This window comes from Wasmannia auropunctata, unplaced genomic scaffold (genome assembly GCF_000956235.1).
Source record: "Wasmannia auropunctata unplaced genomic scaffold, wasmannia.A_1.0 LD336060.1, whole genome shotgun sequence".
Taxonomy (NCBI): domain Eukaryota; kingdom Metazoa; phylum Arthropoda; class Insecta; order Hymenoptera; family Formicidae; genus Wasmannia; species Wasmannia auropunctata.
Window position 1 is genome coordinate 2,023,775 of NW_012026830.1, and position 20,363 is coordinate 2,044,137.

Below are 20,363 nucleotides of genomic sequence, written 5' to 3' on the forward strand. Positions count from 1 at the left end.
TATGTCAAAACGTCCATTCGCCATGTATGATGTGTCATCAGCTTAAAAGTATTACAAATCGCTCTGAGTCAAATCGACTGAGTCGATCAGAAGTTCGTCATCAAAATTTAAAAAAAAAGGGGGGGGGGGGAGGAAGAAACGAATTTGGAAAGCTGAGAATCCGGAAAAAATCATAGTGTTGCGACAGTGTTTAGGGATAACAATTTTAAGGGCCGAGGCGCGCGCGATGTAGGCATTAATTAATGTCTTTTCGCTAAATGCTCCGGCAAGAAACGCGAATTTGTTAGTTAACATTCTCCTCAGTTACAACAACGCGTCTTGGTCTGCGGCAAGTCAATCAGTTTTCATGTCCGAGACACTTTTGTACATACTAAACATATTTCAAGTATCTTTCTCTCTCTCTCTCTTTCTCTCTCTCTGTGTTTAGTTATTAATAGTTATTAACGGAAGAAATCCGTTAGAAATCTGAACACAAAATAAAGAGTATCCCTTCCATGATCATTTACCTACAAGATGACATCAGTCAAAATAAAAATGCGGACATTAATTTTATTGATATTATCACTCAATATCCATATCCATTGTTATATTGTTCTGTAATATGCGACATCTACAGTTTGACTGAAATCTCGAAGAAATTCAGTTTAACTGAAAACTCATATTATGAATCGAGAATACGACAGTCCATTTCCAAGTTTTGCTTTCCTTTTCCAAAACCAACCTCGCAATAACGTTTGCCGTGTACAATTTAAAACCGGTATAATTTCAGTGAGTACAATTTTCCAGAATTGAGAAAGGATTTTTGAGAGAAAATGTTATCATTTCATCTATTCACAAATGTAGCGATCGCTAAATTTTAAATTATACCGGTTTCGATTTTTGCCTTCGCATTCTATCGATAAAATGATGATATTAGATGCTAAATTACGCAATTATCTTCAATTTTCCTTCAACTAGTGACGCGTTTAGCAATTATCAGTTGTTAGAGAAGGAACGATTCCTTATATATATGCTAAATTATGTCGATAGTACGATAACCTTTTTCCAATCGTCATCGATGTTTCTCTCAACCGATTTTGCGATGCATCAATAAATTACTAGACATTTGATTACACATTGTTTTACTTTGTTTTTAACTTGAATCGTGCTTAGCAATCGTCGATTAAAGAGGAACCAGTTATATGTACATTTAGTATGTACACTTAAGTCGATTCAGCAATAAATTTGTTCTTGCTGTCGAATTGCTTTAACAGTACGATGGTCTTCTTTCAATATCTATATACTTTTTCAAATCAATGATGCAGATATTCTCTGCATCTCTGTCTAGAAATATCTAGACATAATCAAATATAATTACAGTCGAATATCCGTGTAATCAACAGAACTGTGAATCAATTAAACTGTTCTTTAAAGAAAATTTTCATTTCTGCTATTCACGTATGCTATGATCATATTAGAATGAAAAACCGAGTAAGACATTTTCATTCAATATAGGATGTCTAGTAATTATCATGCCATTTCTCGTAGGTAAATAAAGTGAATTAAACTAAAATAGAAAAATTCTTTATTATTTTGCGAGTTTCTCAATAATTAATGAAATATTAATTAATAAAGATGAACGTTTGCAAATCTTTATTAATTAATTTCTCATTAATTATCGAGAAACTCGCAAAATGGTAAGACTTTTTTCAGTTTACCTTACCCGCTCGCGAAACATGACACGGTAATTACCAGACACCTTGTATATCATTAAAATTCGACTGAAGGAAAAAGCAATTTTTTTAGTCCTGACAAGATCACAGGTATTCGACTGCATTTTAACTCAATTAGGATCGCGCATTTAATCGTTATCAATTAACACATTGACTGCTATATCACTTATATATGAGTGACATTCCATTTCATGAAAAATTTCCAGGAAACCAAGCACGTTTCCTTCATCGCTTTCTTTATCAAAGAATATCATTGCACAGCGGGCCTCCTAAGTAAGAATTTAATATCACTCGTATTTGAATGAACAGAAACAAACATTCACATATATGTAGATGACATATAACATAGCAATCGATGTGTTAAAAGGGGATTTTATTATATATATGTATGTATGTGTATATATATATATATATATATATACACACATACATACATAGAATATAATTAAGCTTGTCAAATTGCGTCGTTCTAAGTCTACAAAAGACCAACATTTTTATCATCGGCGTTCACAATCTCCTCAAAAGTCAATATTTTTGTCGAGCTTCGACTTCGCAGTGTCTTAAAATATAAAATAATGGCGACGCGCAAACACGACATTACTAGACGCATTAGATTATACATCCTCTTAGTTTACCTTTAATTAGAGTAAACGCATTTAGCAGTATTTAAAGTTAAAGGAGACAAGTTCCTACACATATATATACATTGAATTCGATTTGACAACAACGAAGCGTAATCAAGACTCCTAGCAGCCACATTGGTTTATATGTCAGAAATAAAGAATACCATAAATTTCTTTTCTCGCGTATGCACAATGAGGTAAATTAGCTTCTCACATACTACAATTCGCAGTTGATAGAATAAATTCGCATAATAATTCCGAAATTTTTTTCCACATGGATAAATTGATATTAGATGATCTATACATGTCTTATATGAATTTTGTAAAAGATCTAGCTTCACGAATATTCATTAAGAATTCTTAGCGTGTTCAGTAAATTTATTCTATCAAATAAATTGTAACATCTGAAAAAACGTGGTCTATGTTAGAGCCACTTTCATCAATCTTCGATTAACTTAACCGATTAACAGTAGTTTCAAGAACTTATATAACGAGGTATGTTCTCAAAATTGCTGTTAATTTTAACCGTCGATAAATTTAACCAAAGATTGATGAAAATGGTATTTCCTCAATGTGTAAAATCTTTTTTGATATTATATGCTTACACAGTAGGCCCGAACTCCCTTTCTGGAAAGAGAAACGAATTTCGCAGCACCGCCTGACTCCGCTCTCTAAAATCGGCGAATCAAAATGAGTCATTTGACGAGAAATAGAATGTTACTTTGTATTAGAATCTACTGGATGTAATAAATGAAACTTGCACATTTTCCATCTAAGCATGCATATATGTTAAAGAAAGAGCGCGATTTTTTCGGTGTATTTATCTTCGTTGATTCTGTGTCAGTTTGGACACAACCTCACGATATCCTTCCTCCTCTTATTTTTTGAACAGAGAAGATGACACCTTCCAAGATTTCCGTTTTCATTGTAAATTGTGTACAGTACTTAATCTGAACGAGCAATTTATATATGTTACATTTATGTAAAAACTATACACATACATACACATATATATTCATATTTCTATATATTTCATGCAATAGTAAAATTAATATAATTTTCCTATTTGTCCTGTTGCTAATAGTTTGCCAGAAATGTCTTTGTGAAATGTTACATTATATAGATTATAGTTCCGCGAATTAAACGTTTTTATTTCGGAATTTATTGTTTTGCGAGTTTTTCAATAATTAATGAAATAATTAATAAAGATAAGCACAAATCTATATGCATGTCCCATAAGAATAGCGATTTTATCGTTAAAAGGATCAGGAAATAGATGGAAAATAAACAAATCTTGAAGTAGAAGAATCTTGGTTATTCTAATTAAAAAAAAAATCTTTCAATCAGCCATCTTAGGCCAACAAAAAAGTCAGTAGGTAATAAAAGGAGCAAGTTGACGGTGCTCTGCCTCCGTCCTCCGAATCGAACTTCCGTCTTCGTTAAGATAAAGGGAGTCAGGGTCTCCTGGTCATCGAATGTGCATATGGAAACGAGCTAAGAGCCTTAATTCCACCGAATCGCGTCGCTGTACTACACTATACTTCTCGCTAGAGAGAAGATGAAAACCTTACACCTATATATACTCCGCAATGCGCGTATATCGCATTTACAACGTGGACATCCTCGTCAGAAGATGGTTACTTCGTCATGCCATTGTAACAACGTCATAACCCAACTCTTTAATAACGTTAAAAAGGAAAAGAAAAATAGAAGATAGAATAAAGCGATTCAAGCCATATTCGATTGGCTGGGGTCAGTGTTTTGCGTGTTGGTAGCGGTGGTGTTAGTGGTGGTGTTGGGATTGTTGGCGCTATTATCACTAGAATTACCGCTAGCACTGGCGGCGGCGCCCGTGGCGTCCGCCTGGCCGCCACCTCCGCCCCCGCCGCCGCCCCCGCCGGGATTCCCCTCCGTACCGGTGGTGGCGGCGGCCGATTGCATGTACTTGGGTATCAGCATGCTGTTGAGGATCGGCTGGATTCGCAGCTCGTGCTCGGTGAAGTTGAAGAGTGGCGGCAATTCACGGCCGCTCGGCAACCGCGTGCCCTGTTCGCGCAATTCATTGAAGAATGAATGCGCGCACGCTTGCAGCGGCGTCATTCGCAGCGACGGTGTGTATTCCAGTAGCCGTGCCACCAGGTCCATCGCTTCCGGCGGCGTGCGCGCCCTGAACACCTGCAATCACCATCGAAACTCATGACAACAAAACTCTGATTATCCTCAGATCTCGCTCTTTCTCATTGCTAAATGTACCCATTAAAATATTCCTTGGATGACGAGTAAATATTATAACGGTATTCCGATCGCACACATTTTATTAGAGGTAGACTGTCAGTCTTCGTGTTTGAATAACTGACTTTACGAAAATCCTATTCTGCTAAATTTCTAGTACTCTTGTATCCGTAAGAACGGCGTGCTGTGTGTTCGATGAATGTAAAGTATTTTATAAATTTAATTAATTCCAGCGACGTTATATGATTACTTTCATTGATGAAATCGATATACATCGAGTTTCTGTGATGAATAGAGATTACTTATCAGTAACATTTAGATAACTCTGATATTTCTTTGATCTTTTAAAATGCAAACGACATAAATAATGTGTAAAAAGTACATATCTTAATAAGATAAAATGAGTAAGTAATTAGGAAAGTTTATTAGCAGTGGCCAATTGTACAATATTACCATAAATAGACAAGAATAGACTATGCATTCTTATGCAACAATTAACGACAACGTTGAAGGACAGAGATATGCAAAATTAGATATTTCCTCCGTATTGCGTATTACATTGTGTTATGTACTTCTGTGAGAATAAGACTTTATTTAGTGTTATACTAAATGCTTTGCTCCTTCGTAATCAGTGGTGCAAACGTGCCAATAGAAGAACAATGAGAATACGGATCAAAGCGCTTTATATTCGCTTTGATATTTTCTGTATTGTCTTCAAAGGTCGAATATATATCACATTGTGGAGAATTGTAGAAGATTGAAGGTTGTACGAACAATTAATAGCAAGAATAGTTAGTGACATGTAAACTCTCAGTTTTAAATCTCAGTAGGTATCGTAAATTTTTTTGGATCATGAGATCTATAAAATCCCATTTAAGAAAATTAAATATTGATTCCAAGCACTACTCTCTGCACGATGGACATGGAAGATTGCGATATGTTATTGAAAAATTCACAATGAGATGATTTTAGTCCACTATGTATACAAAATCTAAGTTCTTACATTTCATTTTATGGCGTCTAACCCTAGGACTATACCTGGGTTTGCTCAACAAAAATTTCAGCTTATATTTTTCAAAATTTCTTGCTTTTTAAACGTTTGCAATCTTTTTACAATCTAGCAAGCACACTTAAATGTTGATTTTATAATTTTATTATATATATATATATATATATATAATTAATGTTACTTTTCTGTAAAAATTAATTGAAAAATATGTATTTAAATCAGAGAGTTGCGTAAAAGTAATAGATTACATCTGATATATCCAGTATGTCGTTTGCGTATACAAAAATACGATACGTAGTCCTAAGGTCAGAAAACGTGATTTGATACCTGCTGAGAACTGAAAATAAGATAATCATACTTTGTATCGACATGAGTATGGATAAGGAAAACATCAATGTTTATCACATTAATATTATCACTAAAAACTTATCTATCTATATTCGAAAATCATCCATTGTAAAACATCAAATGTTTTGTGTTCATCTCTTATTTGTACAATTTACAGCATGGTACTGTACATTCTTATTAAGAAAACAGATATCTAAGAAAAAATATAGAAGAAAAATGTCTGTAAATAGTCTGAAAATTTACACTATGTGCTTATATATGCAACTCTTTTTATATATTTTTTCTTTTGTTTAGATATACATGTCAGCATAATGTTGGAATAAGTACGATGCAAGTGTGAATATATGTACATCTAAGATGAACACAGACTCCAAGCACTATTCTTTGCGCAATAGACACGAAAGGCTACACAGTATGTTATTCATTTTTTCAAGTTTTTTTTTCAAATGCAATCTCAAATATCACCAGAATATCAGAGTAAGTGATACTCTCAATTATTTTCAGAGTAAGTGATACTCTTAATTATTTTCAGTCGTCATAACAAATGTAAAATGTAAGAAGTCGCGTGTAAAAAATTATTAGTGTCGTTAACAGATGAGACTAGGCAATGAGGAGTTACATGAAGAAGATATCTGATCATGAAGAAAATCTTGAAGAGGACTGTTCTTTCCTTTATACTCCTATTCTTTAATGACTAAAATAAAATCGGGAATAAGTCTGCACGCTCGTCCGGAACGTCGAAATGGAAGTTTAGATGTTATTTTTTAATGTTAGTACAACGGGCCAAGATAGAGAAAGTTTGTGCCAGCCATATTGAACAACACTTGTTGCAAGTCGAATCACTTACTCTAATCTTCTGGTGCTCCATGGAACACAAAGATGTTTCACTCATTCGTTGAAGCATATACTGTAAATCACGAGTACATGTAGTGATGAATGGCAATCGATTGAAGCCGCTATTGCTATTGCCATCGATCGTATTGTAAACACGAAAAAAAATTATCTCTCCCTTTATGCCGAAAGTGCATGTTTAATAATTCATCATGCAACGTTACATCAAATTCGACTTTACCTTTTCCTTTAACTTGAAAAATTAACTGAAAAACTTGTTTTTTATTTCATTATTACCTGTCTAAAAAAGGCATATTTTTAAATTTGCGTTTTAAAATATTGTGTATATTTTGAAGATAAAGACATTCGAAATAGTATTAAAATTATGAATTTAAAAACATGTGGGTTTTTCAATTATTTATAACAAATTATAAAGTTAATAGACATATGTATGAAAACAAGACGGAGACAATCACATGTTGAAGAAGTACATGGAATATGCCGCTGGAGTTTGTACACGTATAAATATATATTAATAACAAGTTACGTAAAAAGTTATATTAAAATGAAAATAGTACTCTACCTTTTGCCAGGGATGCGACTTAATTTGTGGAAATTTAAATTCGGTGTAGTTGGGGTTCATCTCACGTATCTGATCGCGCGTAGGCGTACCGAGGACTTTGATAATCTCTACCAGCTGATCAACACCACTATCGCCGGGAAATATCGGTTGACCTAGCAGCAGTTCCGCTAGCACGCAACCTGCACTCCAAACATCTGTCGCGAAAATGGGAAAAACGTTACATTAAGAATTACGTTAGGGCCTTCCGTAGGCCCATTCGTTTTATAACTACTACATTAAGAATTACTACAAAATATAATACAATATAAAAAAAATATTTAAAAATTCAATAATATATTTTTATTATATCATGCTTTCTATTACAACGTTTTTTTAATGTCTTATCAAGAGGTTTTATATATCTATCAATGGATCGATAATTTTTATGAAAATATATTCAAATTGGAACAAAAAGAAACAAATAGGTCAATAACGAATTCCATTCAAACTTAATATGTGATATTAAACAAAGTTTTATTAAGATTTTAAGCATACCAATTTTTGTAGTATAGTCGATAGCACCAAAGATGAGCTCAGGTGCGCGATAGTAGCGACTGCAAATGTAGGACACATTCGGTTCGCCCTTCACAAGGTGTTTAGCTGAACCGAAATCGCATAGCTTCAGGACACCAGTATCCGGATCTAGAAGCAAATTCTGCGGCTTGATATCCCTGTGACAGATGCCCAGCGAGTGGATGTACGCCAACGAACGGAACAGTTGATACATATACAACTGCAAAGGATAGAGAAAAGTAAAGATTATCTTCTATACTATTATATTTAATATTTATATCGGCATTAATAATAATAAATAAAAATCGATATATGAATAACACACATAAGCGAAGAGAGGCCTTATTCGATCAAAGCGAATCTCGGTGCCTAATAATAATATTTGCTTGAATTTCCAGTGCAAACTGCGCGCCGGTTATTTGTCTTTGAACATAGTTTTGAAACACAGTCCTAAACTGAAGCTGAAGTAACACTGTTATATCTGATTAAGTTTACAAAACATATTTTCTTATGAACAAATCTTTATTAAAATTATCTTCAATAAAATAATCTTTAATAAAATTTTTTCAGATTTTTTTTACGTACAAGTATTTCTAGATTTGTGAAATGTCTAATTACAAATCTTAAATTAGAATAATTTAAAATAATGAATTGCGTTGATACCTATAAATCTTGTAATTTTTAATCTCATAATTAGTGACCTCAAAAATTCTTAGATACTGCGTATTGCGTGAATTAAAAGAATGTTTCTTTTTTTACAAATCGGTGATACTGTAATATTTATGTGATCTTTTCAAATTGAAGATTACAAAACAGCGAACGAACAGATTTACAAATATGATTTCTGTTTTTGTGTTACAATACAAGTTTAGAAATTTAACTCACCTTGATGAAACTGATTGGTATCGTCTGCTTGCTTTTGCTATAATGTCGAGCGACTTTGTACACAGTTTCGGGTATGTATTCCAGGACTAGATTAAGATAAACCTCGTCCTTCTAGAAAAAAAGAGAGAAAAAAGAAAATTCTATTGCATGTAACATTCTTTCAACAAGCGAGGATCTGTTTATTTGTCGTCTCAAAGGCACACTACTCCAAAACCAAACATTGACGACATATTCGATGTGCTATCGTCAGGAAGAAATGTAGAGTTTCCCCGCAACTCGCGTAACTTGTATTTTAATGACAAAATTTTTTTCTAATTTATCTGATAACAATTTCTTAATTACACTTACAATTTTAACTACTTCACAACTTTTCGTCAAATTTTTTTCAATTCCTCAATCTCCCTCGTTTTCAACATTGTACGTATATAAAAATGTGTAAAAATAGATCTTTCTCAATGAAATTAATTTAAAATAGATCTTTTTCAATGAAAGATTAATTTAAAATAGATCTTTCTCAATGAAAGATTAATTTAAAATTACTAGATTATAAAAATATAATTATGTAATTTATTCATTCTCATACGAAAACTCTTCTTTTCACATTATTAGGTTCTCAGAATTTACGATAAAACATACATCATCATTAAAGATCAATCAGACTTTACGAGGAATAACATAGCGAATTGTGGGATACCCCGTTGGGAGATCGTTTTTAAAAGTTATACGTTTCATTATTATTATCTCTTGGACACACACATCGATGCCCACGTGTTATTAACATGTACAATTATCACACACGCCTTCAGAAAAAAATTACGTACTACAAGACTAGCGAAGCAGCGTAATCTAATCGGACCCAGATTGACATTTTAAAAAATGACGTTTCGAAGGAATGATACGAATATGAAGATGTTGTGGCCCTATGTGGAAGCGATAATTCGCCTAGAGTTTTGTTTTTCTCGCCAAAAGAAGGATTCTCGTACAAACGACTACTGGGTGCACTTCAACTTACGTCAACGTGAAAAACCGGATTAGTCGCGGTTAAGATGTTCTATAAAATAACATAACAATGTGGCATGCATTAAATGAACATCTCACGTTTTATTTATAGGCACGTGTCATTTACGTAATAAAACCGATAACGGTACGATTGATAATTGCGCGCTAATCAATGGGAGCTATACCGATTAAAGTTACATACTTCGCGTAATTTTCTCGCGAATTTTTCTCGCTTTAAAATAAACAGATTCACAGAACTCTTAAAATAATTTTAATAACAGATCGAATTCATCTTTACTTAAAATTTAAAGAAGATGGAGATGAGATAGTTACCTTATCACCACTAGAATAAAAGAAATATTTAAGTTTCACGATATTGCAGTGCTCGAGGCGTCGCATGATTTGTAATTCCCTGTTCTGTAAAAAAATAAAATTTTATTATGACAAAATGTTGATATATTCAATGCTTGTTAAATAACTAAAATAAGAAATAAACTAAACAAGCTAAAACAAAAAGTAAAAAATGAGATAAAACACAGAATAAAATCATAAATATAGAATGAAAAGATAGGATAGAATGCAATCAAATCAAATCAAATTAAATAAAACAAAATGTAAACAACGAACTTGTAGATTCGACACACTATCTATCATAATAATTATTAATTATTAGTGATTGCCACTAAATTTTCTGCATATTTGATTTATGAAGTTCGTTAATTTTTAATTTTATTATTTATACTCTATTATTTTTATATCAGCAAATAACGACGTAAGAATGCTCACCTTAAATCGCTTGTCCTGAAGAACCTTCTTGATGGCAACCATCTCCCCCGAATCGCAGAGTTTCGCCTGATATACCACACCGAAGCTGCCGTTTCCGATGACCTTGGTATCGGTGTATGCGACCTCCTGAGGACGATCCGGGCCAGCACCGGGAGTCGCTACTACAGTCGTCACCTTGCTGCCATCCTTGCCTGCAGCAGGATACATTGCACCACCCATAGAAACAAATCGGAAAAAACCACAGTGCAAGAAAAGAAATGGAAACAAAAGTGGGAAACCGAGCTTCCTCTAAAAGCAGAAAACGCCCAGAGAGCCCTCGAGAGTCGAGGAAAGCTTGCTCCTATTTCGTAAAAACCTAAGTAAGCAAATTGTCTTTGTATCAACAATAATTATCTTGGAAAATTTACGACGAAATGCAACGTATATTGCTTTGCAAAACGTGATCTATTATAATTATATAAAGAACATTTAGATTAGATATACACGGAAAGAACAAATCTGCTGAATCCAGATCTGAAAATAATTTTTGTTCAATAATCAAAATAATTTTGTGCGAAAGTCAAAGTGATTACTAGAATATCAAAACGTTTTATAGCAATGCTTATCAGTTTTAACATTCCAACAAATTATTTTGATGATTCAACAAAAAATTATTTTCAGATCTGTTTTTAGCAAAATTTTTAGATCTTTCAACAAAATCGTTCTTCATACGTATACTCAGAATCAATCTTATTTTTATACCATTATTTTGACATGTTTCTCTTCTTTAATTTTCTCTCTGAAAGCTTTATATTTTGCAGAAATGCAAAAAAAAAGATTACGCATGTTGTTAAAGTCGCGACGAAGTCTGGAAAGTGTTATATAAATTACAACCTCTCGGATTCGCAATCGTCGCTATTTTCACGTATAGTTCTCGGACACTGGGCGACCAGGAATAGCCTAATCCTTGATTTGTTTTTGCTTTACTACTAATAGTTTCGCGTGCTATACGCGACTCGTAGAATAAATCGGCGCGTGCTGTACACAGGTTGTCCGAAGAGAACGTCGAAACTTATAATTCACAATTATCCCGCAATTTTACTAACTCCGACAATATATACTTAAAGCTTTTAAATTAAGACCCTTATATAAGTGTCGGTCCACAATAAAGAGTTTAAGCTTTACCGTAAGCTATTGACCAATTACAATCGATTATTCTCCTCATATTCGATTACGATTGGTCTATTTCTTAGGGCTTCAAATCCTCACTGTAGACCAACTAATGAAGGTTTAGGCAAATAAACCTATAACGTCTCTTTTTATTGTTCAGAAAAGGAGTAAACGCATAGGTTTACATGAAATTGCACAAATACAATTGAACTGAAGAATATTTTCTACCAACGATTATCAGAATATGCAGAGAATCTTGATGAATAAACGGTTTAAATTGTTACAAACAATAACCGGTTTGAGCTACCGTGTTGCAATGTAAATTCTCTCTCAAAAGACTTGCGCAAATGCATATTTTCATGCAGGACTTTTGCCGTCGACGATTATCATATTCCTAGTTGTTAAAGACGTCTCAACTGCGTCATACCTTTCGTCACATCTTTCGTCTCTTGTTAAAAACGGACGCGCCGGATACCCGGAGCATATAAAGGCTATTTTAATAACACATCGAGTATATCATAAGAGGTTGTTGTGATTCATAAACAAGATATATATTAAAGTAGCTCAGACTACATAGATATGGCAAAAAGTGATCGTAATGTAATTAATAAAAAATTTTATAAAACTATCGTGCTTTGATACTATCGTACAATTATTTAAAGATACTGCCTTTTAATCAATGTAATAAGAAAAGGCTAAAATATGATAAAAATATCCACTTTTCTCCTTATTTAGTAAAAAATTGGGTGACCGAATTAATTGGCAATATAATCATTTCTTTGTAATAAAAAATTAAAATTGTTTAAGATTGATGTCATAACAATAATTTTATATAATTATTTTTTAAATATATTAAGATAAGCGTTAGGTATATGATAACTCTAAAGAATGTAACAATAAAGAATGATTTGTTTAAAATTTAAATATGATAATTGCATGTACGCGGTGTAACTTCATTACTTTGCCAACAGGAAGGTTAAATAAATTTAATTTTTATGTAAAAATTATATTTTGTTATCGACAAAGAGTTAATATATCTTTGATCGAAAATCTTTTCGATTGAACGTAGAGAATCACTTGTGTTCGAATTTGAGGGTGAGGATTCCGATTTGCGAATACACCGAACGATCAGTTTCCACGTGGACGGTGTCTTGTCCTCTGACATATTCGCGACATTTTCAACCATTTCGATCAATCACAGATTGAAGATCGCAAGTAAATCATTTGTTTTGTCTACTTCGCGAGATTAAGGGTACTATTACACGAGTACGGCAAAGATTTCAAGCCTATGGGTAGTATTACACGAGTCGTTATACGATAAAAATTTCAAGACTATTAATTGGCTATAGGATAGACAGATCCGACAACTTCTCTTTCTTGCAGCCAATCAACAGACTTGAAATGCTTTGTCATACAACAAAAACGGACAAATGTAAAAATTAGCCTATTTATTGCCTCTAGGATAAAAAAATCCGACAACTTCTTGCAGCCAATCAATAAGCTTAAAATGCTTTGTTATACAACAAATGTAATATCAGCCTAATACCAATTAGATTTTGATTTCCAGTATGTGTAAAATCTTTTATAGGTAATTTATTGTATAATAAAATTCTGTTTATAATTTTATATATCAATTGTAAATATAGTAACAGAATATATAAGACAAATAAATAGAAGAAAAGAAGTTACATATATATCATTTATTAACAGCGATATTTGGCAAGCGATCTGATAGCAACCGAGTTCGTTCGAAACAACGTACGTTATATCGTACGCAGAAGATATAATTATCCACCGGAGAAGATATGAAAATCTCGTACCTGATTTATCATCGCGAGAATTGAACAGCAAGGCAAGTTTGAAAGAAATCTTGTCGCGTTCGTACGAAATGCCGCATTGGCAAGATACTGATGCGTGTCTCATCGGCCAAATTAAATCATGACGTATACAGACATCCCAGAAGCATATGTTTAGAAAAACCAAATAATATACAAGTAACAATGTAAAGATCAAACAATAAAAAAATAATGTATATTTATCATGTATATAATATAATAAAATAATTTCAGATAAGATTAAGAATTAAGATCATATAATGTATATATTTATTTTATCTTATTCATTCGTTTTTTATTATTTTTAAATGCCAATCCCATCTCTGAAGTATCTTATGTATTGTCACTTCATCTTTATAATATATTTTTGCTTTACCAAGACCTTGTTACATCTTCATCTTCCAAATATAGACCGAGATATAGTAATAAAGAATTACTTTAATTAATAGTATTATTCCAGACGTGTTTCTGTTAACAAGAAGCGGGATCTCAGAATAATTTCCGAGACTCTTGAAAGGGCCTAAAAAAAACCCTCAAGTAAACATCGCGCTTGTGAAGGAAATGGGTCAAGCGACAGTCGAGGCTAGAAAATCCAGCCGACTAGTCAGCTAGCTAGCTAAATCCAGCTTGCGACAAAAAGCGCAACGAAGCGGTGCAGCAGCTGCATCGCGAACGCTGCGGATCCTTTTATCGCGTTACGCGCGCATCGGAGGAGACTTCGACCTTTTCCGCGGCGGTGTAGCCCCTACCTGTGAAGCAAGAAAGCTTCAGAAATTATCTATATATCGGTCCTCATGGTGGCATTTCGCGCGGCTTAAGGGGGCGTCCCTTGTTATATCGAAGGTTTCTTTGTCGTCAGAGGCAATCGCGCTCGGTTTAATGAAATAGGCCGCGCAGATAATAAAAAAGGGGATTAATCAAGCCAGAAGAAAGCGGGAGAATAGGGTTCGGGGCAATCTTTTATGATTTGACCTGCTGAATGTTGCGATTTGCGCGGGATTATTCTGAGATTTTCCAATTTCATTATCAGTGCAACTGTGTTTGATTGTAAAAAAATCTATCATATAATAAATATATCAATATTATACAAAATAATTTTTTTAACTGCATAATTATTTTATAATGTATGGTAATCAAATATATAAGAAAAAGAAAATTAAATGTATTAAATTTAAAAAAAATCATCAGTAAGTAGCCAATTTTTGAATATAGTAATCGTTTTAATTTGTGTTACGCGGAATACAACAGATTTATTGTCACTTCACCATCTTACTTCGTATGACTATTCATTCAATATTTGTTTATTCGAATTTTACAATATTTAATATTTAATATTTATATTACCGTAACGGAAAGAGCCTCCCTCGGCGGTTCGCGAAAAGCAGTATCGAGGGTAACAGATACCCATCGACTTTCCCTTAAACCCTTTCGTCTCTCTCTTTCTCCTGCTTTCTCGATCTGTTCTCACTCTCGAATAGACAGAAAAACCGCATCTCACACGGTAGGTGCGACCAAGAGTAAATACGACACCGCCAAGGGGCGGTGTAAATGTCAGAGGATCACGCGCTCTCGATGCACAAAGCGGTACGTATACTTGACGACATTTATTAAACACGTCATCGTGGAAATCGGTCCATCGCTCGAACAGAAATCAGATTGCCGAGAAATCGTCCTGGAAACTGAATGATATTTTGAAACGCGTCGAGCAATAGACTTTTTTCTTGGAAGAATAAAATGAAGACGGCATCGGTTTCTTTTGATGACGTGGAGTGTACAAGAAAATCTCAGAGAAATGTCATCGAGGAAAAAATAGAACAATTTATATGTAATGATGATAAATTAAGAAAGAACTCTCTAACACACACAAATAAAAGAAACAATCAATAAATTGAGAATGACTAATTCAATTAAATTAAAAGAGTATAATTCTATAAGAAAGCCGAATTGGAGGAAAATTAAAATAAATTTTTTTCATTAGAAGCGAGCCTCTTTTTTTACGGAAATATTAATCGATATTTATAGTGTAGAAATTTTTGTGAAATTTTATACAAATTTTTATAAAGATATTGTGTATATATGTGTGTATGTGCACGCGCGTGTATGTAATTACAATAACTATTTAACAAATATTACAAATTTAGTTAATAAATTCAATTAAATGAATAATTACAAGATTTAAAAAATGGTACTGAGGTAGTAAATGTCTAATCTGCATAGATGTAAAAATAATTATATGTATAAAAAATCGAAATATACTTCCGTTTTAATAGTACAGACGATTTATTCATATTTTTGCATAAAATTATACATCTTTTACAAAAATCAATCCTCGTTTCATTCTACATAAAAAAATCGTGAAATACCAGATTTCATATTTTATCAGGAAATATCAGAATAAAATATTTTAAATACAAAACTTTTAAGCCCAGTAATTCTTCTTAATTTGCAAAATTAATTTTTTTAATCTAAACTATATAATAACATGTGTAATAAAATTTTTTATTACTAGATTATAATTAGTTAAAAATTTCAGGTTAATAAAGATTGATAGTACTGTAACGTTTCAAAATATGTGAGAATAACTTTGTAACACTTCGTATAAAGCTATAAAATTATTCCAACGCGTTTACATACGCACAAGGTACATCGATCGCTCGATAGACTTACGTTTCTTACTGCTTAGTCGACGCAAGAACTTGCAGAATTTTTTATAGGCAGTGTTGGCTTCTTTGCCACTCAGTTCCACAGCGCTCTTAGGACGCTCGTTTTTCTGTCCGGTCGCCGGCGGGCAGATTTTTGGATATCGCCACTGCTGACACGGCTCTGACCAATCGAGGTTATTTGCTGGTGCCATGATATAGAGATCGATTAATTATACTGAAATGTCCCACGATATATCACGACTATGCTTCGTTTCTGCTCCGTCTCATATTTTGAAATATCGAGACCAAAATCGGATTTTCATTCGATTCATTCAGTTCCTCAAAATGTGAGACTACGTCTCGACTATCTTCGTGGTTAATTTTATCGTATCACAGAAATTTTCTTCTATCGTTTTTCGATCATACAGTTCTTTTTCTATTATTAATTTATTTAATATATGTATTCTTTTTATTAAATATTATTGTAGATCACTATGTCTTATACTAACACTTTAATGCTTTGAATCACAGATAGAAGTTATTTTTCATCATTAACACATATTTGTATATATATATTCGTTTCAGTTTTCAGAATTTGCAACTTGCTTATTTTAATATTTTTATTTAGAGAGTTTAATTGGCATTTTAATTGGCGAATTAATGACGTTATATTATTAATTTTATAAAACTTTAAGTTTTATATTTTTATCTCACTAATTCTCGTTATAATTCGCGTTTTTATTTATTTCCAAGTTTTGATATATAATCGAAAAAGACTTGTCCACGATATTGTTCGATTGCTTCAACAATTGGTAAATAATTGTCCTCAAGCTTTATAAAAATCACTAGTTATTGACAGTTGGATTAATGGTATATATTTTAAATAAGTTTTCAAAGTTTTTTTCGCGACAAATCGATTGTAATTTATGCCGATATCGTCGGCAAATATCCGCTTGTTTTTATACAAGACCACTCACGGTTAAATTAGCAAGTGTCTCTCTTATAATTTTTTTTCTTATACAAAATACTGAAATATTCACTCAAGTTTGTCTTCTCGAAGGTAAACGAATTAAATGTCACGCTAGTCGCTTAATCTTTACACTTGCAATATCCTCACATTTCCTTCACGGAAACGATCGATCTCGATCGATTGACGCTTAATTTGGACTCGCAAAAAAATTCCTTTCCTTTTCTTTTGCTTCCAAGACGCGCACTTATTCCATTGGGATCGCGATAACGACGATTATGTTTTCCGAACGGATTAATAAGCGATGAGGATCACGCGTTGTGTGCCGGATCGGCGTGATTCGCGAGCGGGACCACCGCCGGAGTCGCCCCGAGCCGACTTACACGTGCAGTAACTGCGTTGATTCGCGATGGACTACCGGCACGCGACTAAAGCCGACCGCGCCGCGCCGATCGAGCCGTCACTTGCGCCGGGCGGGCGTTCAGGATGACGCGGTGGGAGAGCAGCGCCGGATCAACCCTTTGTCTTCCAAGATATTTCTGTATGCATAATAATTATAATCTTGTACAACAATTATCGTCTGACGTATCTCGGTAAGGTAGAATGAATTTTATTTTTGCTTGGAACATAAAAAGAATATAAAATCCGTATCTTTCATTCATCACGTCCCAAAGCAGTTTCTCCCTGAGAAATTTCTTCTCCGATTGTTTCCGTCCCGTTTAACATTAAAATTATTCAATGTATCAATTGCTAATCATACGTTCGAATCCTCGATCGATATGTTATATTTTCATTAATGCCGATTTGATTTTTCCTTAATTAAAACATTAGAGTTCGAAACGACAGTTCTCTGACGTCGCTCGCAAACCGAGCCCATGCATGTGGCAGAGAGGGAAAAAAAAGAAGGATGGCCGGAAGAGTGCGAGCGTCTGGCCGGGAAAGTGAATAATCGCGTCGATCGCGTCCGAGCCGTTAGACTCGACTTTCGTTCATCCCAGGAATTTGTGCTGCTGATTCGATTACTGATAAGGCGAAATAAGGCGAGCAGCCTGCGAAACGGTACCGCACGGTTGTAGATAAAGAGATACCGCTTCTTGCTAGATCGATTTCCGGCGAACGGAGGCCGGAGCCGTTCTTCGGCAGAATTGAAATCCTCGGTCTACAAAATGTTGAAATCGGGTAAAAGCGAATTAATTCTCGTTCCACATTTAGCACGTGATTTTACGTGATTGCTGGCTCGTTGATAACATCTCCGAGGGAGCTCCTTCTGTATTAAATACGTTAAATGTAGGACACAAATACGGATCACAACGTGGTCACAATAATGTATATGAGGGATATAATGTAAGTATGTCAAGTATGTGGTAACACTGTTAAGTTAAATATTCAATAATGCAATAAAATTCTTTGAAATACTTGGTGCTCTTATATTACGGATAAGATCTTGGATAAGATTATAGAATTAATAAAATGAAAAACACCTTTTCTTTTCACAAAAGTTGCTTCGTAGAAATTGATATAATAGAGAGAGGCGATTATCTTATATCTTGATAATGTTTCTTCGCAAACGTGTTAATTCATAATTGGAATATCTTGCTACTCGAATTGTTTTAATTTCCCCGACGATAAAACCGCGAGAAAATTTATAAACTTATGACGTTATTAGACCGGAAAAAGTGGAAGTTTCATCCGCGGAAAATTTATCTGCGTTCAACACAAAATCATTCAGCGCTCCGTGCAAAATCATCCAGGTGTACTATAAATATTTCTCTCACGTTCGATTAAGTCTTACGTCCATTAAACGGGATGCTTAAATTGTGATAATGACGTATATCCTTATAATGTCGCAATAATCTCCAATCATAGCGCGCGTATCCTTCGTTAAGGCACATATTAATAACTCGTATTCGAAGCTATAAATAGTTTTCTATCCCTTAGCTGAGCTCAATATAAGCGATTCTTAGTAAATTTCATAAAACAAAATCAATTAATGTATTTATTATGATTATTGATATTATTGATATTACTTGTATGATACTGTGTGATTAGAAATAAATTTGTATTTGTGTTTCCTCAATTTTTAATTTTTCGTTATGAAAAAATTGACTTTAAGTCGCTTGAAACGAAATCGTAAATGAGAGAAAGTAAATGCAACGTGGTATAAAAAATTGGATGTCCGATTCTCGCATTCCTGCGTCGAGTGAAACAAAACGCGTCGATATCGCATACGTTAAACGAAGCAGGTTAGAGTATTCAGGCTATATTTAGCCGCTGTAAGGAGATAACATCGTTATAACACACAAATAAGCGGCACACGTGAGCAATACCCGTGTCTGTGCGCGCGGGGAGAGGAAGGGGAAGAGATATGATAACGAAGAAACACGGAGGGCACGTGGCGATCCTTACGAAAACATTCAAATTTGTCAAAACATTAATATATCTACCGTAAATTCCACATTGCGCCTGAGAACAAATTAAATTTCGATAAGAAAACTGAAAAGGCTGTTTCTGAAAACTGATAAGAAGTTCCTGGCACGTGTGAAAATTGTTATCGTTTTAATAATTAATAATTTTCCCATTTTATCAATAGCAATACAGTCGAACCTCGATAATTCGAACCTCTACAACTCGAAAACTACTTGAATTTTTTCCTTTAACAGTCATTGTAAGCGGAAAATTATAAACTTCATATTTAACTCTCTTTTACTCGAACTTGGATAAGGCGAAATCTCTATAACTCGAAGATTTTTATAGCTCTTCCCTTGAGATTCGAGTTATCAAGGTTCGACTGTAATAATTAATATTTTCGTTGAATTTGTTCATTATTTACAGAAAAAAATTATTGTTCCTTTTATTCGATTTTCCTCGCTAATTTTATCTCCGACAAATAAAGTACTAAAGACGACAAATATATAAAATATTTTATATAATTACAGGATGTAAAACTTTTCAATAACTCTTAATCTATATTAAATAATCGTATCTCATATTTGCTCAAATATCGAACGGTGACATCGAATAAAAACGCGCGAGAAATAAATTCGATGAAATGATTAGTGTTGAAAAAAAACGAGCGCAAAAACTCGATTCCGAGTGTCGATTAGTTATATCGCGGATAATGTTTGAAGTAGCTGCCATCTCTTTCTCTCGTCTATCTTCAGAGAGATCTGGAAATCGGCCAGCTCGATCTTAGCGACCCGCACCCGCCGT

At 33.7% G+C, this 20,363-nt stretch overlaps 1 protein-coding gene across 1 annotated transcript; it reads right to left on the reverse strand.

Moving 5' to 3' along the window:
• Window positions 1-2,176: 2,176 nt before the first annotated feature.
• LOC105450556 (glycogen synthase kinase-3 beta-like) lies at window positions 2,177-17,577 on the reverse strand. Its single transcript, XM_011690477.1, has 7 exons — window positions 16,212-17,577; window positions 10,561-10,751; window positions 10,108-10,191; window positions 8,776-8,886; window positions 7,873-8,110; window positions 7,339-7,532; window positions 2,177-4,510 (listed from the first exon to the last, which is right to left on the reverse strand). Exons 1-7 carry the CDS (start codon window positions 16,396-16,398, stop codon window positions 4,064-4,066), a joined length of 1,452 nt encoding a protein of 483 aa, XP_011688779.1. The 5' UTR covers window positions 16,399-17,577; the 3' UTR covers window positions 2,177-4,063.
• Between the last annotated feature and the right edge of the window lie 2,786 nt (window positions 17,578-20,363).